This window comes from Macaca nemestrina, chromosome 17, assembly GCF_043159975.1.
Source record: "Macaca nemestrina isolate mMacNem1 chromosome 17, mMacNem.hap1, whole genome shotgun sequence".
In the NCBI taxonomy this organism is placed as follows: Eukaryota; Metazoa; Chordata; class Mammalia; order Primates; family Cercopithecidae; genus Macaca; species Macaca nemestrina.
In genome coordinates this window covers 89,194,075-89,214,890 of record NC_092141.1, presented here as the reverse complement: position 1 = coordinate 89,214,890, position 20,816 = coordinate 89,194,075, and the positions used below count along the sequence as shown (strand labels likewise).

Sequence of the window (20,816 nt, the reverse complement as noted above, 5' to 3'; positions counted from 1 at the left end):
TGTGGCTCAGCCTGCAGCCTCCACCCCTGAAGCTGAAGTTGGACCCCAGCAAGTTGCACAATTCAAACAGAGCCTGTTGGTCTCCGTGGAATTTGCTTTCTCTCCCCAGGAATGGCCAGTAGACTGGGTTTCTCCACCTTGGCACCACTGACATTTTGGGCCAGATCACTGTTTGCTGTGGAAGCCTGTGTACTATCGGGGGTTGGGTGGCATTCCTGGCCTCTCCTCACTAGTTGCCAGCAACTGCCTTGCCCAGTGGTATCCACCAAAAATGTTTCCCAACATTGCCAAATGTCACCAGGGGGCAAAAGTGCTTCAGGGTAAGAACTACCAGAGCTGGCCAGTTCTCAGCTCTGGCTGTGCGTCAGTTCTCAGCTCTGGCTGCATCAGAACCCACCGAGTTTGGTTCGGAGTTTTAAATGTCCCAGAGTTTGGGTCAGGGGCGGTGGCTCATGCCTGTAATCCCAGCACTTTGGGAGGCCGAGGTGGGCAGATCACTTGAGGTCAGGAGTTTGAGACCAGCATGGTCAACATGGTAAAACCCCATCTCTACTAAAAATACAAAAATCAGTCGGGCGTGGTGGCATGCGCCTGTAATCCCAGCTACTCAGGAGGCTGAGGCAGGAGAATCACATGAACCTGGGAGGCGGAGGTTGCAGTGAGCCAAGATCACACCATTGTACTCCAGCCTGGGCGACAGAGCGAAACTCCGTCTCAATCAATCAATCAATCAAATAACATGTCCCAGAGTTTGGTGTGGTGTTTCATATGTCCCAATGCTCAAGTTACGCCCAGACCAATGACATGAGACTCTCTAGGAGTGGGAGTCAGGACTCCCCAAGTGACCCCAACCTGCAGCCAAGGTTGCATACGATGTCAGCCAGAGGTCCCTCACCTGTCGTGGCAGACCAGACCAGCCCGTGGCTGAGCCGCACACCAAGGGGCATCTCAGGGTGGACGGGAGGCATGTGGTCCCGCATCAGCTTCAGCACCAGCAGCAGCAGCATGCAGACCAGCCCCAGGACGGCATCACCTACCCTGTGGACAGGCAGAGGACTGGTCACCACCCAGCTTGGCCCAGGCCTCCTGTTGACTCCAGCGTCCTGATGCTGCTTAAGCTGGGAGGCGCCAAGAAGCTCCCAGGGGAGGCCCAATGCCCAGGCTGGCCCCAGACGACAGCGAGTTTCAAGGCTTAAGGGAATAAATCATTTTCAATATTTTCGCTGTTTCACAGACACTTAACTAAAGCTCAGGAACCTTAGCAAGCTACTCTGCAAGACTAAGCACAGGCTAGGCTGAGATGTTTTCTCCTAAGCTAGATACATCCCTGTTCTACTTCAAAATTCAATTCAAAATTCAGGGTGCATAGGCTTGTGCAGGACGGGCAGCGGAGAGGCCTGGGTCACGATGGCGGCGGGGTGACGTGCTCACATTTTCACTCCCGAAGCTCTCTGGGACTCAAGTCTGTGGCTCAGGATCTGCTGAGTGACCACAAGGAACGGGACCAGCCTGAGCAGCTCTCTGCAGGTGGCTCTAGAACTAGAACGAGTCTGCCACACCACAGCCTGCGGGCCATGTGCAGTCTGGGAGAGTTCTGAACGTGGCCCAACACAAATTTGTAAACTTTCTTAAAACATGATGAGTTGGCCGGGCGTGGTGGCTCAAGCCTGTAATCCCAGCACTTTGGGAGGCCGAGACGGGCGGATCACGAGTTCAGGAGATCGAGACCATCCTGGCTAACACGGTGAAACCCTGTCTCTACTAATATACAAAAAAAATTAGCCGGGCGAGGTGGCGGGCGCCTGTACTCCCAGCTACTCGGGAGGCTGAGGCAGGAGAATGGCATGAACCCGGGAGGCGGGGCTTGCAGTGAGCTGAGATCCGGCCACTGCACTCCAGCCTGGGCGACAGAGCCAGACTCCGTCTCAAAAAAAAAAAAAAAAAAAAAAAAACAAACATGATGAGTTATTTAGGTGATTCTTTTTTCCAGCTTATCAGCTATCATTAGTGTATTTTATGTGCAGCCCAAGACAATTCTTCCTGTGTGGCCCAGGGAAGCCAAAAGATTGGACACCCTGCTCTAGACATTCTAGAAGGCTTAAGAATAAACAGTCAGTAAGGCCCCTTTTCCCTCTGACAGTCTGTGATGTTCTCTAACTGGTCAGGCTCCATAATCACTGCTCCCCCATCCGGCCAACCCCTGACCACTGGCGCCTCTGAAGGGTAAGGAACCCACTGGCTTCCAGCTGGGTTCAGCCGCTGGGAAGCTTTGGCAGCAGGTCAGAGGGGAGGGGAAGATGGTCCAGGATCGCCCCCACTCCCTCCAGGCCACAGCACCGGGCAGCCATCTCTACAGCTCCCCCAGATCACTTCCTCCTCCAGTCCCTTCCACCCAGAGAGGTAGAGAGGTATCCCGCCTTCCCGCTGGATGGTCTGGCAGGCAGGTACCCCTCGTCGGACGCTTTTTTTGGAGATGGAGTCTCGCTCTATCACCCAGGCTGGAGTGCAGTAGTGTGATCTCAGCTCACTGCAACCTCCACCCTCCTGGGTTCAAGTGATCCTCCTGCCTCAGCCTCCCGAGTAGCTGGGACTACAGGCGTGCACCACCACATCCGACTAATTTTTGTATTTTTAGTAGAGATGGAGTTTCACCATGTTGACCAGGCTGGTCTTGAACTCCTGACCTAAGGTGATCTGTCTGCCTGGGCTTCCCAAAGTGCTGGGATTATAAGCATGAGCCACTGTGCCCGGGTGCCCGGCCATCAGAGGTTCTTTAAACCACCTGAGGGAAGTGCTTGGGTCTCCTCATCTCTCATCACAGCCTCACCTGCCGTCCCTGCAGCAACTGCGTTCTGTCTATGTTAGCTGCCCCATGCCCTGTGTCCTCTTCCTTCACAAATCACAACCCAGGAGAGACACGCTGCCTTCTTTTTCTTTACCCAGCCTCTTCCCATTCCTGTCCCCCAAGAAAGCTTTGTGAAGAGAGGAACACTGCCTCTCGGCTCCCCAGAGCAGAGCTTCTTGAATTCTCCCCTGCGCACAGACCATGGGCCTCCTGTTAAAACAGTGGCTCTGACAGGCAGGTCTGAAAATGGCTGAGAGTCTCATTTCTTGCCAGCTCGCAGGTGCTGCTGAGGGGCTGCTCTGGGGACCCCTGTCTGAGCAGCCACCAGCCGTGGAAACTGAGGTGGGAGCTGGCAGAGGAGGTGTGGGAGGAGGAGCTTCCTTATAGGAGGGAGGAACAAAGCCCGGGGTACCTGGTCTCTGCGATCCTGAGGAAGGTGTGGTACACCTGCAGGAAGAACTGCCTGGGGATGTTCTGTAGTCCCAGCAGGTTCTGTCCAAACACAAAGATGCTGATCAGAGGCCCTGCCCCCAAACCAAGGCCATCTGGCCCCAGCTCCCCGCCCACCTGCCCCACAACCCCCATCCCAGACCCTCATTCCCGGGGCCCATCTTAGGGGCTCAGGGGTCCATCTGCCCACTCCCAATGCCCCCTAGGGCAGGAGATCAAAGCTACCCTCGGGGGACACAGTACTTCACAATTACTGGGTCAGTGATATGTTTCTCTAAATTACTTTTCCATAAAAAACAGTGTAGGTGACCCCATAGCAGGGAGCCCGGTTCTACAGCTTGATGGCCAGGGGCCATAGGCTGCCCAGCCCCGCCCCGCATTGGCTCGAGGCAGCTTGGTGACCAGGCCCCTGCAATGTAGACCCTTGCTGCCACTGGCTTGAGAATGCCTCCATTACCAGGTGCCCCACCACCCCCCAGCCCTGCCGCTGCGGAATCTTCGCGGCGCACAGATGTGGAGGCCTCCCAGAGGCTTCGAGAAGCTGGGCTGGGGAATCCTCAGCCAGGCAGGAATCTCCCACCATGATGCCAGCTCTCAGGGGTCCTGGGCGGGAGAAGGCACGCCATCCTGTGTTTCAGTTTAGTTTTGTTTTCTTTGGCGGGGTGGGGGGGTCTTGCTTGCTCTGTGGCCCAGGCTGGATTTGAACTCCTGGGCTTCAGTGATCCTCCCACCTCGGCCTCCCACGTAGCTGGGATCTACAGTGCAGGCACAGCTTGTGCTTTATTTAGTTCTTTACGTCGCCTGAGACCCGACAGGAGTCAGAGGGGAAAGTCGAGGCCCCGGCTCCCAGGGTCACAGGCTCAAGGACCCTGCCCTAAAACGGCTCTGCACAGAGTGGGTGGGGTTAGGACATCCTGGTGGGTGGACTCTGGGACTGCTGGGGTAGGGGCTTCTGTCCTGAGCATGTCAGGGGACGCCCTCCCCCCAGATGGCTGCAGAGTGCCTGGGCAGGGCTAGAGTTGCCAAGTATGAAGGCCTGAACAAGGCACTCTCCACTCTCACTGCGATCCTAAAAAGAACATTCTTGATACCAAAAACAATGTTTCCAGAATAAAGAACCAACCATGCCCTGAAACAGCATTTGCCAAGCTAACCCTGAGAGATGTGTGTAGATAACGTACAAATCACACTCACCCACACCTAAGTTGGTCCCTCCTCTCTAAAATGGAAATAATGACGCACCTACCTCCCAGGGGTGTGCTGAGAATTACACACGGAGAGTGTCTCGCCCAGCGCCTTGCACGTAGCAAGAGTGCAAAAAGTGTCCAATCACACACGCACTCACATACGCACACTCTCACATATGCACTCTCACACATTCACACACTCACACTTTCACACACTCACACCCTCACATACACTCTCACACTCACACTTTCACACTCACATACACACACTCAAGCACACACACATACACACTCTCACATACTCTCACATACTCTCACACTCTCACACTCACATTCACACACTCTCACACTCACACTCTCACACACACACACTCACACACACACACACACTCACACACACATTCTCCTGTCCTTGGTCTTCTCATGGTGCCTCCATCAGGGAAGACTGTCTCAGGCTAGCCTGGAGCAGAGCCTGGCAGTGACACAGGGTCAGGAGGCAGCATGTGACCCCAGTCTGTCATGAGGGCCACACAGCCCCATCTGTGGAATTGGGCTTACTTCACACACACCCAACTGAGCACCCCCCTACTGCAAAAGCCCAGTGCTGGGCGGCCATGGCTGGGAGAAGGACAGTTCCTGCCCTTGAGGAACTTACAACCCAGCAAAAAGAGAATAAATTACACCCTCAGCTGATGACTGACTTTAGAGCTTCTTATAGATGTTTTAAAAGGAAATATAAAATGCATGGCATTTAAGAAATATTAAATAGAAACCAGGGGGAAAAAAGGCACAGAACGAAACCATCTAGCTAAATCAGCATGGGTAAATAATTTGCTTGTAGAAATTCCAGCAGCGTGCTCGTGACCGGTGGGGCCTGCTGGATGTGCCCAGTGCAGGGAGAACAGAGCCACGTCACAGAGCCAGCCAAGCACACTGGCACAGAAACTCGGGCAAGAGCAGGCGGATGGAATTACCGGCCCCCAAGTTACCCGCTGTAAAATCCAACCATCATGGAACATCCCTCCCAGGGGGTCATTTATTAACAGGGGACCCGTGAGAGCACCGCGTGCTTCTTAACCCACAGAGGACAACCTGAAACAGCAAGACGTCCACTGACCACAGGGGTCAGGACTGGCCTCGGTTCTGCTCCCGCTATCCCTGAGCCAACAAGCAGCAGCCGAAGACCAGTGTCCTGGGTGGGCACTGTGCCTACCTTGATCTGTCCAAAGCCGATGGTGACTGTAGCGGCAGATGTGAAGCCTTTGATGACGGGGCAGGAAATGAAGTCCAGCAGGAACCCTGGCCGGCCAAGAGGGAACACCAAGCTGGTCCCAGCTCCACCCAGTCCCAGAGGATGAGGGGAGATGTGAGCTGGGGACACCAAGCTGGTCCCAGCTCCACCCAGTCCCAGAGGATGAGGGGAGATGTGAGCTGGGGACACTGAGCTGGTCCCAGCTCCACCCAGTCCCAGAGGATGAGGGGAGATGTGAGCTGGGGACACTGAGCTGGTCCCAGCTCCACCCAGTCCCTGAGGATGAGGGGCGATGTGAGCTGGGGGAGGCGGCACAGGTGGGATTGGGGAGCAGACACTGCAGCTACGGACTGGGGGTAACACACCCTGCTTGGCTGTTCTTGGAGAGCAGAAAAGGGAAACTGGGGTCTGAGGCCACAGGCACTTCTCCAGAGTGTCCTGGCCTCTAAGCAGAAAAGAGTAGACTAAAGGCCAAGCGTCCCACCCCCTCTACCACCCACCCACCTACACACCAAAACACACACCCGCACCCACACCACACTCATACATACATACCCACACCCCCATGACACACACACACCCCCACACCCCCACGACACACACACACCCACACCCCCACGACACACACACACACACACACCCCCACGACACACATGGGGATAGACCTTGAAATGCAAACAAGGAAATGCTGAGGTCAAAGGCATCCCCTTGGCAAGAAGGTAGAGCCTCACCCAAATGCAGGACCCCCATGGCCAGCTGGATGCAGCCGGACAGGAAGGCCAGCAGCACAGCATAGGCAGGCTCGTGGAAGGTGTAGAAGGAGACCAGGAGGGACATAATGGCGGTGGGTCCCAGAGTCACATCCCGGGAGGTGCCCAGGAAGAAATAGACGAAGCAGCCCACGAAGGCAGAGTAGAGGCCGTACTGTGGGGAGAGACGGCGGTGAGCACGCAGGAGGCCGAGGCCTGTCCACCAGGTCCCTAGTGTGTGTGTCCAAGCACGGGATCTGTGGGTGCCAGCTGTGTCCCGGGCACCCAAGCACGCACAGGTGCACCACCCTGCCCTGTGGGTGGACCTGCGGTGATCAGGAGGCCACTTCTTCAGCAGCACCCAACTGGGGGCTCAGGGTGCAGACAGCAAGGCAGAGGGTTGGTGCAGGCCCGTGTGCTGTGTCCAAGTCTGAGGAAACATTCTCTTTTTTTTTCCTGAGACAGAGTCTTGCTCCGTCACCCAGGTTTGAGTGCAGTGGCACGATCTCGGCTCACAGCAACCTCTGCCTCCCGGTTTCAAGCAGTTCTCCTGCCTCAGCCTTCCCGGTAGCTGGGATTACAGGTACCCGCCACTGCGCCTGGCTAATTTTTGTATTGTTAGTAGAGACAGGGTTTCACCATTTTGGTCAGGCTGGTCTTGAACTCCTGAGGCCTCCGTGAGTCATCTCACTGGCCTCTTCCTAACCAGCTCAGTGTCTGTATGTGCCAAACAGGCATAGGAGCCTGGATCGGCCCAGAGACAGTCATGCGTCACACACTGTAAACCAAAGGTTCTTGGCCGCCCAGGGGCTGGAAACCCGGAATCTCTGCTGGCTTCTGGATTGATACTGTGTATTCTGCACTGCTTCTGAGATGTGGCTGGCAGCAGGGTCAGACACCTCACCTGGGGCGGGAGTCCAGCCACTTCAGCATAGGCCAGTGCCTGGGGAATGGCAGTGAGGCCAACTGAGAGACCTGCGATGAAATCCATCTCAGCCACTGCAGGGAGTAGTTCGGCAGCCACGCCAGGATGGGCAGTCTCCTCTGCACAGCCGCAGGCGAGCAGCAGCAGGCGCTGGAGGCCGTCCCGGGGGCCGGAGGACCTGGCCTGACCCAGAGCCGTCACCGAAGAAGGCATCCCTACGGTGGGGCTGGGGGGTGCAGGTGACATAGACCAGCAGTGAGAGCGTGGCCTTTGATGAACCCGGCAAACACTGGTCAGGGTCGATGGGGTCAGGAGGGGTCACTATGGGTCTCCCCTTCCCAGGGGACTGAACCAGACGGCTCTGAGAGGAAGCCAACAACGTGCACAAGACTGGGACTGGGCCAAGACTGGAGGGCCCACCCCGTCCCTCATCACTCTCTCTCCCTGAATCCCCCCTCCTGTGCAAATCCTGGGTGTCTTCTGTCCCTTCATCCTCAACTCTCCCAGATAAGAAACTGGTAAGTGATTTCTGATTGAGAAGTCTGAAGACTAATTAAGCTCAATACTTCTGGCTCCTGGGGAACCGGCTTCCTTTGCCTTTTTTCCCCTCTCCCCAGGGAATTTAACAGGGAGAGAAGCAGGGCCCGCGGGCGCACCCTAGGCTGGCGGGGGGTGCGGGTGACAGCCGGGAGATCCGGAGGGGTTCCGAGGTTTTCCAACTGCGCACCAAGGCGGGCTCCACCCACTACGGTGGACTGCGGCGCTCGTGGGGGGCTGGGGGGCGGTCCTCGGCTCCTGAGGCCAGGCCTCGCTCAGCCCCCACCTGTGGCTTTCAGAGTCCTGGAATTCTAGTTGCTTCTGGGAGGACATCAGAGGCGCCCGGTTAATTCAGGTGCGCAGCATCTTCCAGGGCCCCGGCGCCAGCGTACAGAGCTGCCACCCCCACCCCGCCACGCCCCCGGCCGCTCCGGGCAAAATCCACTGCCCAGCCCCCGGCCCCGCCCACGAGGCCGCTGCTCCGGATCCTGGGGTCTCCGGAGGACCGCGCCACCTGACCGTCCGCGGTCCCTTGGCCCCGAGCAAGGCCAAGGGCCGCGGCGACCCGGGTGGGGACGCGGCGGGGGAGTGGTCCCCACGGGAGGCCCCCGCACTTTCGGACTCCGCGCTGGCCCCCGCGTCGGCTGCCCCGGGCGACCCCGGCCACCGTCCGCACCCCCCGCCCCTGGTCCCCGCTCGCCGCCCTTGCGGGCCACGGACTCACCCACTCGGCGTTGCAGCTTGGGGTCTCCTGGCGTCGCCGCAGCCGGGTCCGCAGGAATCGCCTGGGACAGGCCGGGGCGGGGTCTGGCGCGCTCGTGACCGGGGGCGGGGCGGGGCGGGGCGGGGGCGGGGCAGGGGCGGGGCCGAGCGAGAGACCAGAGCCGGGGCGGGAGCGGGAGCCGGAGCCGGAGCCGGAGCCGGAGCCGCAGCCGCAGCCGCCGCCATGCGCCGGCCCGGGCCCGCCTGCTGCGCGCTGCTGCTAATCCTGGGGCTCTGCCGGGCGCGCCCCCGGAACGCACTGCTGCTCCTCGGTGAGTGCCGGCGCCGCCCCCCCACGCCCACCTGCTGTGGCCCGCGGAAGTGGCCACTGGCCTCCTCCCCACCCGTGGTCAACGCTGACCCTCGTGTGCCCTGCCCTTGTATCCCCACTGCCATTCCCTCTCGTCCTCCTCACTGTGTTGCCCCCAGACTCTTCATGAGTGTCTCCCCAGAGAGGGCAGCAAGGGCTGGAGGGGTGAGCCCCAGCATCCAGCACCCCTACATTTACCTCCTGCCGCTTGTCCCCACCCTCCTCTGACCCTGCCCAGCCAGGGCTCAGGGGTCCACGGATCCCAGATCGCTCTCGGGAGGGGATTCCAGAGGAGGGACTGGTGCTCAGGTCCCCAGAGACTGCAGATAGGGTGCCCTCCTGGCTCTGGCTCTCATCTCCTCCCCGCTGCAATCTTTTCCGACCCCATAGGCTGTGGCTCAGCTATGTCCCAAGGGCACAGCCCTCCACCACCCACCCCCAATCCCAGTCCCTCTCAGAAACCCCGGGTTCCTCCAGCGCAAGCACTGTGTTGCTCACAAGACTTCCGGTTTGGGTAATCAGGGCTCTGGCCCATGACAAGTGACGAGGCCAAACCCAAGGCCTGCGATTCTTTCCCCTTCTGAGGTCTGGCGCTCTGCCAGGTGCCCTCTTTCTGATTAATTTTGTGGTCTCTGGGCGGGGGTTCGGCTCATTGTAACATAAACAGCTCTCCTGCCAACTCCTCGCCTCCCAGAAACTCAGCAGAGAACCTGCATGGATCCTCATCTGCGTATGAGGATTCCTACAGGAGGCTTTCAGAGCCCAGGCTACGCGGCCACTGGGCTAGGGCCTGTCTTAGCACGGACTGCCATGGATTGGCTTAAACAGAAATGTATTTCTCACAATTCTGTGGGCTGAAAATCCAAGGTCAGGGTGCCAGCTTGGTTGGGTTCCAGTGAGGGTCCGCTTTCAGCTTACAGGTGGTCACCCTCTCACTGTTTCCTCACATGACAAGTGGATGGGGGTGGTCTCACTTCCTTTTCCTTTCTTTTTTCTTCTTTTTTTTTTTTTTTTGTGAGACAGGGTCTCACTCTGTCACCCAGGATGGAGTGCAGTGGCACAATCACAGCTTACTACAGCCTCAACCTCCAGGCTCAAGTGATCCTCCTGCCTCAGCCTCCCAGGTAGCTGGGACCTCAGGTGCACATCACCATGCCCGGCTAATTTTTGTATTTTTTGTAGAGACAAGGTCTCACTGTATTGCCCAGGCTGGTCTCGAACTCCTGGGCTCAAGCGATCTTCCTGCCGTGGCCTCCAGGGTCCTGGGATTACAGGCATGAAACACTGCACCTGGCGCTCTCTTTATTTTCTTATAAGGCCGCAGTCCTGTCAGATCAGGGTCTCATCCTTATGAATCATTTAACCTTAATTAAGGACCCTGTCTCCAGATACAGTGATGCTGACATCAGGGCTTCAGCGTATGAATTCTGGGAGGACACAGTTCAGTCCACAGCAGGCCCACAGCCAAGTGCCGAGCAACTCTGGGTTTGGAGAAGGGCAGCTTTCCTCCTGGCCTGTGGGTAGGGGGGTAGGGAGAACAGCCCATCCCCCTCTCCCTCCGGGTTTACCTGGCTGCCATGCGCTCACACCCCGTGGGCACTGTGGGGTGGAGGACGGGAGCCCAGCTGGAAGGTGCCCAGCCTCCTCTGCCCGTGGACCTCTGAGGGAGACTCTGAGGGAACTGGGGAAAGTGTTGGTCCTGAGGGCTCCCACCAGCCTCTCCTGTGGTGCCCCCAGTGCCCTCTACTCCAGAGCAGGGGGAAGAAGCTTGGTGTGGTTGTGGGAGTTCAGCGGCCCGTCCCTGTTTCCCGCTGCCCAGTGTGTGGCCTTGGGCACTGCACCTCACCTTTCTGGGCCTCAGCTGCTTTGTGGAGAGTGAAAGCGTTGAAATAGACAACCTGCAAGGTCACTGGGCCTTTGAGATGGCATCAGTGAGAAGCAGCGGTGGGACGCACACACATAGATCTTTAGACGTGCCCTGGGTGAGGCTCCACGCAGTTTCTGCAGAGCCCAGGATTGCCTAGCAGTTCGGTGGCCATGCATTCAGCCACTGTGGCCATGCGCGGCTATGGAATGCGCGGCTGTGGCCATGCATTCAGCCACTGTGGCCATGCGCAGCTGTGGAATGCCCGGCTGTGGCCATGCATTCAGCCACTGTGGCCATGCGCGGCTGTGGAATGCCCGGCTGTGGCCATGCATTCGGCCACTGTGGCCATGCGCGGCTGTGGAATGCCCGGCTGTGGCTATGCATTCGGCCACTGTGGCCATGCGTGGCTGTGGAATGCCCGGCTGTGGCTATGCATTCAGCCGCTGTCTGCCTAAATGCCTAGCCAGCTAACATGCCCATCCAGGTGGCATGCCTACTGGGGTATCATCAAGTTTGTTGGGATATCATGCCGACATGAGTATCTTGCCCACTCGGGTACCATGCCTGCCTGCTAACATACCTACGCAGGTACCAGGCCTGCCTGGGTACCATGCCCATCTGCTTATACCCCCCAGCTGTCAGTTCAGCCTGTGTACCGTGCCCACCTGCCAACATACCCACTGGGTATCATGCCTGCTTAGGATATCATCAAGCTTATTGTGGTATGATGCCCACTTAAATACCATGCCTGCCTGCTAACATACCACCCAGGCATCATCCCTGCTGGGTACCAGTCTACCTGCTAACATACCCACTGGGTATCAGGCCTGCTGGGTACGATGCCCACCTGCTAACATACCCACCAGGTTTCATGCCTACTGGCCACCATGCCTGCTTGCTGATATACCCACCAGGTATTGTGCCCACTAGGTACCATGCCTTCTTGCTAACATACCCAGTGGGTATGGGGTCTTCTGGGTACATGCCTGCCTGCTAACATACCCACCAAGTATCAGACCTGCTAACATGCCCTCTGATATCATGCTTGCCTGATGTACCCACGCGGGTGTCATGCCTCCTAGGTAATGAAGTGCTCTGTCAGAATAGCGTTTCACGATGAGTGTTCACGCTGAGCCAGTACCATGCCCACCTGGATATCTTGCCTCCTGGCATCACAGCCCCAGCCTCCCTCACTCCCAGTGCTGTTTCTCATGACCGCAGCCCACCATGTGCTCTCTGTCTCCCACCTCACGCAGCGGATGACGGAGGCTTTGAGAGTGGTGCGTACAACAACAGCGCCATCGCCACCCCGCACCTGGATGCCTTGGCCCGCCGCAGTCTCCTCTTCCGCAACGCCTTCACCTCGGTCAGCAGCTGCTCTCCCAGCCGCGCCAGCCTCCTCACTGGCCTGCCCCAGGTGAGGTGCAAGGGCAGGAGGAGGGGATGGGCAGGGAGTAGACAGGCTCCGTCCGGGGCCCAGGCCTCTGCCACATCTCCCATCCCCGGGCTCCCTGGGGGTGTTGCCCGCTTTCCCTCCCACCTCCAGGAGGAGGCAAGAACAGCCTACGGCCGTGAGTGCAGACTAGGGGCTCCAACTCACCTACCAGCCCTGGCTCCACTGCTGTGTGTGGCCTTGAGCAAGTAACCTACCTCCCTGTGCCTCAGTTTCCCCATCTGTAAGATGGTGGGTATAATGAGATGCCACTCTAGTTATGGGGATTGGCGGGGCTCATGCTTCGTATGTAAACAGCGTGAGGCCTGTGGACTGAGTCAGCGTGACCCGCCATCGCCACAGTGTCCCAGGAACGCCATGGTGCGGGGAGTGGCTGCCGCTGGGCACACACACTCCTGTTTTATTGTGGTAAATGCACAAACATCGATGTTCCCATCTTAGCCATTTTTCAGCACACAGTTCCGGGGCATGAAGTGCATTCACATTGTTGTGCAGCCATCACCACCATCCACTTCCAGAACTTTTCCATATTCCCAGACAGAAGCTGTGTCCCATGAAACACCAGCTCCACGTTCTCCCTCCCTATCCCGTCTCTATGACTCTGACTGCTCCAGGGGCCACATAAGAGTGGAATCACACAGGACTAGTCTTTTTTTTTTTTTTTTTTTTTTTTTTTTGAGTTAGAGTCTCACTCTGTCACCCAGGCTGGAGTGCAGCGGTGTGATCTTGGCTCACTGCAGCCTCTGCCTCCCAGGTTCCAGCAATTCTCCTGCCTTAGTCTCCCAAGTAGCTGGGATTACAGGTGCACACCACCACACCTGACTAATTTTTGTATTTTTAGTAGAGATGGGATTTCACCATGTTGGTCAGGCTGGTTTTGAACTCCTGACCTCAAATGATCTGCCTGCCTCGACCTCCCAAAGTGCTGGGATTACAGGTGTGAGCCACCGCACCTGGCCCCCCTTTTGTGTCCTTACTTCACTCAGCACAATGTCCTCAGGATTAACCATGCTGTAGCACTAGTCAGAACTTCCCTCCACTTTAGGGCTGAATTATATTCCAGTGGATGGATGGACCCCGCATTTTCCTTCTCCATTTATCTGTCAGTGGGCACTTGGGTTGCTGCTACCCTTTGGCTGTTGTGAATAAAGCTGCTGTGAACACGGGTGTTTGAGGACACTTATTGTTTGTTTGTTTGTTTGTTTGTTTGTTTGTCTGTTTGTTTGTTTTTTGAGATGGAGTCTCACTCTGTTGCCCAGGCTGGAGTGCACTGGTGCCATCTCAGCTCACTGCAACCTCCACCTCCCAGGTTCAAGCCATTCTCCTGCCTCAGCCTCCCGAGTAGCTGGGACTACAGGTGCCCACCACCACACCCAGCTAATTTTTGTATTTTTAGTAGAGACAAGGTTTCATCATGTTGGCCGAGCTGGTCTCGATCTCCTGATCTCGTGATCCACCCGCCTCAGTCTCCCAAAGTGCTGGGATTACAGGCGTGAGCCACCGTGCCTGGCCGGCAATCTGAGTTTTTAAAATGTACAATATCTTTTACAATATAAAATAACTAGGTAATAAAACAAGGCCTGGCCCTGTCTTTTTCATTCTGTAACGTGTGATTGTAATAGAAAAGTTCAAAAGTACAGACATGCGGAAAGAACATCAAAGCCGCCCTCGTGCCAGTGCACGCCCTCCAGGTCCCCTCCTTTCTTGCGAAGTCCTCCTTTCACAAGAGGGACCCAGGGCCTCTTGGGCAGGGAGTGGGAGGTGGAGGCAGTCTCTCTGGGTGCTGGCCACTCGAAGTCTAAATCAGGGCCCCGAGAAGGCCCCTGGGGATGGGAGGACCGTGGGAGAACAGGTGCCGCAGGCGGGCCCTGGCTGCCTGGGGGCCCTGGATCTCATGCACCTTTGCTGGCAGCATCAGAATGGGATGTACGGGCTGCACCAGGATGTGCACCACTTCAACTCCTTCGACAAGGTGCGGAGCCTGCCACTGCTGCTCAGCCAAGCTGGCGTGCGCACAGGTGAGGACCCTGTGCCAAGGACAGGACGTGGGGTGAGGCACCGAGGCCAGACCAGAGCCCAGGAGGTTTGGCACCTTGTCCCCACGCACCCTCAGCCCCTGTGGCCTGCCCTTAGCTCTCGTCCCAAAAGACCTGGGCCTGGGTCTCCTGGCTGGGCTGTGAGTCCACGAGAACCCACAGTGCGCTTAGGGCTGAGGGGGGCGGAGAAGGGAGCAGAGGGGGTTGGGAGGCAGAAGGGACTCTGGACAGGCCTCTCTTCCCATCCAGGCATCATCGGGAAGAAGCACGTGGGGCCGGAGGCCGTGTACCCGTTTGACTTTGCTTACACGGAGGAGAACGGCTCCGTCCTCCAGGTGGGACGGAACATCACCAGAATTAAGCTGCTTGTCCGGAAATTCCTGCAGACTCAGGATGGCCGGTATGAGTCGGGGCCCCTGCCCCTTCCCCCTGGCGGCTGGTCCCAGAGCACAGCCTGGAGTCTTCAGGCAGGATGCATGGGCCCCCATGTGGCTAGAATGGGGGCGGGGAGAAGGTTCCAGGTACTCGAATTAGCCTGGTCAGAGGGAGAAGGGACCTGGGGAAACTGAGGCGGTGAGGGTTACAGGTTGACTTCCAGATACAGAGGAGGAGGCAGAGCCGAGGGGCTTCCTGTGCCAGGCGGCATTGGCCCCGCAGCCTTGGCAATGGGCCTCCTCCTGTGCAGGCCTTTCTTCCTCTACGTCGCCTTCCATGACCCCCACCGCTGTGGGCACTCCCAGCCCCAGTACGGAACCTTCTGTGAGAAGTTTGGCAATGGAGAGAGCGGCATGGGTCGTATCCCAGACTGGACCCCCCAGGCCTATGACCCACTGGACGTGCTGGTAGGAGGGCCTCTCTCGCGTTTCAGGATGCCCGTCAGCCCTGGGTCAGGGACCTGGGCCTCCTGCGAGCTTGCAGCCTTGGCCCTAGATGATGAAGAAAGATGCGCTGACCAAACTGGATTCAGGTTCCCATCCTTGGGACCACAGAGAGAACCGTAGAGAGACGGGGTGGTCCAGAGTGAGGCTGTTCTGAGCTCATCCATTTGTAGGAGGCCCCAGGGAGAAGGCTGGACGCTGCTCCCCTAGTCCGTCTGTTCTAAGCCTGGCTCCCCACCGCCTGCCCCAGGTGCCTTACTTCGTCCCCGACACCCCGGCAGCCCGAGCCGACCTTGCCGCTCAGTACACCACCATCGGCCGCATGGACCAAGGTGGGCTTGCAGAATGGGGCACTGAGAGGGGTGCCACGGCCTGGGTCCCCAACCTGGGCCAGCGCCCTCTCAGTCAGATCACAGCAGGGTGTGGGTGAGGGTCCCAGTGTGGCAGGCCCTGTGCTGCAGCCGGCAGAGCCCACATTGAGAGGTGGGGCCTGTGGGTGGCATCAGGACCCACTCCGGGACTGCCCTGATGTGGAACTGCTCCTGGGCTGGGGCCTTAGGGCACCCCAGAGGTTGGGTGAGGACTTTGGATTCTTCCAGCCACAGGACCTGGGTCGGATTGGGGGTTTGGAGTTCCCTAGCGTATGCAGATGGAGAACTTGAGGTATGTGAGTTTTTGTGGTTGTCCGAAAAAGCCCCGTGAACCAGGTGGCTTACAGCAACCAAAATTTGTCCTCTCACAGTTCTGAGGCCAGAAGTTTGAAATCAAGATGTCAGCAGGGTCACGCTCCCCTGAAGGTGTAGGGGACACTCTGCCTTTCCTCTTCCAGCTTCTGGGGGTTGTGCCAGTGCTCAGTGTTCCTGGGCTGGTGGTAACATCACCCCCATCCTCGCTTAAGCCTTCACATGGCCTTTTTTCCTGTGTCTCCTCTTCTGTCTGTGTCTCCGCTGCTTCTGCTTCTTCTTCTTTTTTTTTTTTTTTTTTTTTGTCTGAGACCGAGTCTCGTTCTGTTGCCCAGGCTGGAGTGCGGTGGCACGATCTCGGCTCACTACAACCACCACCTCCCGGGTTCAAGCGATTCTTCTGTCTCAGCCTCCAGAGTAGCTGGGACTGCAGTCGCCCACCGCCATGCCCAGCTAATTTTTATATTTTTAGTAGAGACAGGGTTTCACCATATTGGCTAAGCTGGTCTTGAACTCCTGACCTCGTGATCCACCTGCCTCAGCCTCCCAAAGTGCTGGGATTACAGGCGTGAGGCACCGCGCCCAGCCTGTTTCTGCTTCTTATAAGGACCCCGTCGGATTTAGGGCCTGCCTGAGTACTTTGGGATGATTTTGTCCCAGGATCTTTATCTGCAAAGTTCCCCTTTCCAAACAAGGCCCCCTTCACAGATGCCAGCACACATGTCTTTTGGGCTCGGGGATCACCGTTTAACCCACAACAGGAGGTCGGGACCTTTGCCATTGCCCTGTTGGTGCCATTAATTCTTAGCGACCTGGGAAACAGTGGGTACAGAGGAAACCTTGTCTTCTGGCCCCTGCCCTATTTGCTCCATGGGACAGTCGCGAGATTCCAGAGAACTCAGAAGCCGGCGGGCACCAGGGAGCAGCTGCCTGGGGGTGACACAGAAGTGCCAAGGGATGACTGGAGTCCCTGGAGGCCTATTCGAGGCCTGCTCAGGCAATGGGAGCTGGGCAGAGCCGGGCAAGAGCCAGAGCTAGTGGGAAGAACTACAGGATGCTTTCAAATCCGGAAAGCGCAGAGCCCAGTGGCCAGATGAAGCAGCGGGTGGGTCTGCACACACCCCTGCCTCCGTGCGTGTCTGCAGCTGAGCTCTGCTTCCCCGCCCCTCACCACAGGAGTTGGACTTGTGCTCCAGGAGCTGCGTGACGCGGGTGTCCTGAACGACACACTGGTGATCTTCACGTCCGACAACGGAATCCCCTTCCCCAGCGGCAGGGCCAACCTGTACTGGCCGGGCACTGCTGAACCGTTACTGGTGTCCTCCCCGGAGCACCCCAAGCGCTGGGGCCAAGTCAGCGAGGCCTACGTGAGCCTCCTAGGTATGCCTGTCTGTCTCCATCAGGGAAGGGGTGGGCGTGGATCTGGGACGGGGCCACGACCTGTCAGATGCTGCTCCACACCCATCACCTAACATGGCTCTCAGGTCATCTGGGTGAGGAAGGGACTGTCACTCCCCCTCTGCAGAGGAAAAGGATGAGGCTCAGAGAGGTGAAGTAAGCTGCTCAGGACTGCACAGCTGATAAGCACTAAGCTAGGATTCTCGCCTGGATCCCACTGCTTTCAAAACCATTGCCTTTTCTCGCCTACCTCCAATGAGCTTCAGAATCACCTGGAATGCTTGTTAACATCCAGACTGCAACCCCCAGAGTGTCCCATTCAGTAGATTTTGGCGGGCTCAAGCATTTGCATGTCTGACAAGTTCCCAGGTGATGCCGATACTGTGGGCTTGGGGACCCCCGTTTGAGCATCTGTGCACCCCATCCTGCCTTCCTGGGGGACCCAAAGCACCTCATGACCCTGCTCATTTCTAAAAAGGCCTGGGACATCTAGTCCCATGTTATGGATGTGCAGACAAAGATAGGGGTGCAGGAAGACTGTGAGGGGCTTGGGGTGAGCCCCTTGGCACAGGGCAGAGGCTCGCGTGTCCTGCCCACGGCCTGGCAGAGCCTCCAGGTGGGGTGGGCCCGGGGCAGCAGCAAACTCAGGTTCCCTTTCCCTCCGAGCTCTTGCCCACATCTCTCTCTGGCCCCAGATTATGAGCCAGGAGCATTATGGCCACACCCACCACAGGGCTGGAGTAGACGAGCTGCTGAAAAATAGACTTCTTTTCTGGTCCATAGGATTTTAGAAGGATCCTAAATGTCACCGAATCAGGGCCTCTTGTTATACCATTCAAGGCACCATGGCCCAGAGAGATGACATGGCGGTGAGAGGTGCCCGACAAGGCACCTCCCGCTGCTGATTGGATTGGAGAGGGTAGCCGCCCTGAGTGGCATAGGTTCGGCCCTTCCAAGGGCAGTCCTGTGTGCTGAGGGCTCTGCTGCTCTGAGATGCCGCTTCCCTTCCAGACCTCACGCCCACCATCTTGGATTGGTTCTCCATCCCGTACCCCAGCTACACCATCTTTGGCTCGAAGACCATCCACCTCACTGGCCGGTCCCTCCTGCCAGCGCTGGAGGCCGAGCCCCTCTGGGCCACCATCTTTGGGAGCCAGAGCCACCATGAGGTCACCATGTCCTACCCCATGCGCTCCGTGCAGCACCAGAACTTCCGCCTCGTGCACAACCTCAACTTCAAGATGCCCTTTCCCATCGACCAGGATTTCTATGTCTCACCCACCTTCCAGGACCTCCTGAACCGCACCACAGCTGGCCAGCCCACAGGATGGTACAAGGACCTCCATCATTACTACTACCGGGCGCGCTGGGAGCTCTACGACCAGAGCCGGGACCCCCACGAGACCCAGAACCTGGCCGCCGACCCACGCTTTGCTCAGGTGCTGGAGATGCTTCGGGCCCAGCTGACCAAGTGGCAATGGGAGACCCACGACCCCTGGGTGTGTGCCCCCGACGGCGTCCTGGAGGAGAAGCTCTCTCCCCAGTGCCAGCCCCTCCACAACGAGCTGTGACCCTCCCAGGAGGCCTGTGCACACATCCCAGACATGTCCCTGTGGCCGGCCAGCCTGGGGAGCACTGACAAACAGCGCTTCCGTTTACACTCCCGTCCAAGGAGGGTTCTTCCTTCCCGTGGGGTCACTCCTGCCAGTCCCTGGAGGGGGACCAGAGCATGTGCCCAGCCCCTCCACCACCAGGGACACTGCCATCGTGGCAGACGACACGGCCGTCTTCGTGTCTGAACCACGTCCCAGCACGGGAATTCTAGATGTGTGTGATCTGTGGACAGGGCAGCACCCCCAGCCCATGACAAGGGAGTCTTGTTTTCTGGCTTGGTTTGGGGACCTGCAAATGGGAGGCTTGAGGCCCCCTTTAGGCTTTGGCAGCCACAGATACTTACGAGCCCTTCACGGACAGCAGGCAAGGGCTTCGGTGCCGCGTGGGCAGTACACAGGTCCCGCCCACACTCACCTGGGAGCACAGCGCCTGGCTCTTACCAGCGTCTGGCCTAGAGGAAGCCTTTGAACCACCTTTGGGCAGGTTTCTGCTTCTTCTGTTTTGCCCCATGGTCAAGTACCTGGTCCCCAGGCAGGTTCCAGCTGATTGGCGGCAGGCTCCCTGAGTGATGAGCTCGAATCTGTGGTGCTTCTGGGCAGAAGCTTTTATTTTTTGAGAGTGTCCAAAGATGAAGGTATGGCAATGCCTGTCCTCTGACTTGGGTTAATTCTTGGGTGGCACTGGCATTGCTGGGTGGCGATGCCCGTCCTCTGGCTTGGGTTAATTCTTGGGTGGCGTCGGCGTTGCTGGGAGACTGCGCCGTTCCTGCCCTGCCTCCACCCTCCTCAGGAGCAGAAGCCCGGCCTGGACACCCCTCGAAGGAGAGGGCACTTCCTTGAGTGGGTGGCTCCCCTCGCCCTTCTCTCCCCATCACTCCATACTGGGGTGGGCTGGAGGAAGCCATAGGCCAGCTATTGTAAAAGCTTTTTATTTTAGTAAAATATGCAGAAGTTCTTTTTCTGAACTCGTGTATGATGATTCCAACCTGAATTCTAGAACAGCTTCCTGATTCTTGGACACTGCTGTCAAAATGACCTTCAGTCTGCAACAGCCCGAGGAGGCGGAGGCAAGGCCAGGCGCTGGGGGACCTGGGTCTTCCCCGAGCCCTGAAGGTGCAGTGAAGATGTTTGGCCCAAGAAGGGCTGGGGTGCAAAGCCAGGTCGGGGGAAGGCAGAGTCTGCCGGGTCTTGTACAGGGATACTGGTGCCAGGCTTCTCTGGGACACCCCCACCGAACGGGCATGGAGGCCACGGGGCACAGACCCACTGAAAGTACCATCTCCACCACCCAGAGGCTTTATTTACAAGTAAGCACACTGGTCTCTGTAAACTGGAGTTCCTGAGGCATCGCAGCCTCAGAAGCTGAGAAAAGGTGGCCAGGGTCACAGCATATGTGGGCTTGTGCCTCTGCCCCAGGCAAGGGTGGCAGCAACCTTGGGGGCCACCCAGACTCCCCACCCGCTGCCTCTGTGCTTTTGGAGTGAGCCTTTGACACTTCCGAATTGTAAAGGGAAATGCAGCCCCCACAGGTTTGAATGGGGCCTGCAGACAGGCGGTTCTCCAGAGAGGTCTGGGGCCTCCGGTTCCAGGGAAGGTGCCAGAAGGCGTCCCTCCTGTCCCATTGCAGAAACGTTCTCGGGGTCTCCAGTCCAGACCATGCCAAGCCTGGTGAAAGGCGAAGATGTTTCCACAGAAAAGTGTGCAGTTACAAGTGGCTTCACCGTGTGTGACCTGCACGTGGTGAGGGTTCAAGGTTAGACCCCAGCCAGAGGGGACAGCAGGCCTCATGAGCCAAGAGCCCACAGCTGTGCCAGTAGGGTCTGGGCTCAGGAACAGGACCGCATTAACAGGCACGCAGAGGCCCCCACTGT

The 20,816-nt window shown here is 57.8% G+C and overlaps 3 protein-coding genes across 5 annotated transcripts in view; 1 reads left to right on the top strand and 2 right to left on the bottom strand.

Annotated features, from left to right (window-relative positions):
- Positions 1 to 8,780, bottom strand: part of LOC105469275 (solute carrier family 26 member 11) — a 31,815-nt gene extending 23,035 nt beyond the window's left edge. Inside the window, 8 exon segments of the mRNA XM_024788942.2 lie at positions 896 to 1,038; positions 3,258 to 3,337; positions 5,696 to 5,781; positions 6,466 to 6,658; positions 7,388 to 7,476; positions 7,479 to 7,575; positions 7,577 to 8,266; positions 8,670 to 8,780. Of these exon segments, the coding sequence (XP_024644710.2) occupies positions 896 to 1,038; positions 3,258 to 3,337; positions 5,696 to 5,781; positions 6,466 to 6,658; positions 7,388 to 7,476; positions 7,479 to 7,575; positions 7,577 to 7,654 (766 nt within the window). The 5' untranslated portion in view covers positions 7,655 to 8,266; positions 8,670 to 8,780.
- A 47-nt stretch (positions 8,781 to 8,827) lies between these two features.
- Positions 8,828 to 19,910, top strand: LOC105469272 (N-sulfoglucosamine sulfohydrolase). Of its 3 annotated transcripts, none has more exons than XM_011720127.2 (8): positions 8,828 to 8,979; positions 12,141 to 12,301; positions 14,250 to 14,355; positions 14,623 to 14,773; positions 15,059 to 15,215; positions 15,502 to 15,583; positions 17,111 to 17,314; positions 18,344 to 19,910. In XM_011720127.2, the coding sequence occupies exons 1-8, from the start codon at positions 8,892 to 8,894 to the stop codon at positions 18,901 to 18,903; spliced, it is 1,509 nt and encodes a 502-aa protein (XP_011718429.2). In that variant the 5' UTR covers positions 8,828 to 8,891; the 3' UTR covers positions 18,904 to 19,910. The 3 variants fall into 3 exon arrangements, with proteins under 3 accessions (XP_011718429.2, XP_024644709.2, XP_070937886.1); XM_024788941.2 differs by lacking the exon at positions 18,344 to 19,910 and adding an exon at positions 17,460 to 17,515; XM_071081785.1 differs by lacking the exons at positions 8,828 to 8,979; positions 12,141 to 12,301 and having other exon boundaries at positions 13,864 to 14,355.
- LOC105469273 (caspase recruitment domain family member 14) overlaps positions 16,209 to 20,816 on the bottom strand; it is an 80,129-nt gene continuing 75,521 nt past the window's right edge. The window contains exon 26 of the mRNA XM_071081781.1: positions 16,209 to 20,676. Within this exon, the coding sequence (XP_070937882.1) occupies positions 19,984 to 20,676 (693 nt within the window). The 3' untranslated portion in view covers positions 16,209 to 19,983. The remainder of the gene's footprint in view (positions 20,677 to 20,816) is intronic.

Bases quoted from the DNA above. Each gene is read 5' to 3' on its own strand.
- LOC105469272 (XM_071081785.1), top strand. From the start codon at position 13,980: ATGCGGAAAGAACATCAAAGCCGCCCTCGTGCCAGTGCACGCCCTCCA. The intron at 15,216-15,501 runs GTAGGAGGGCCT...CGCCTGCCCCAG, and splicing joins ATGACCCACTGGACGTGCTG to GTGCCTTACTTCGTCCCCGA. The intron at 17,315-18,343 runs GTATGCCTGTCT...CTTCCCTTCCAG, and splicing joins GGCCTACGTGAGCCTCCTAG to ACCTCACGCCCACCATCTTG.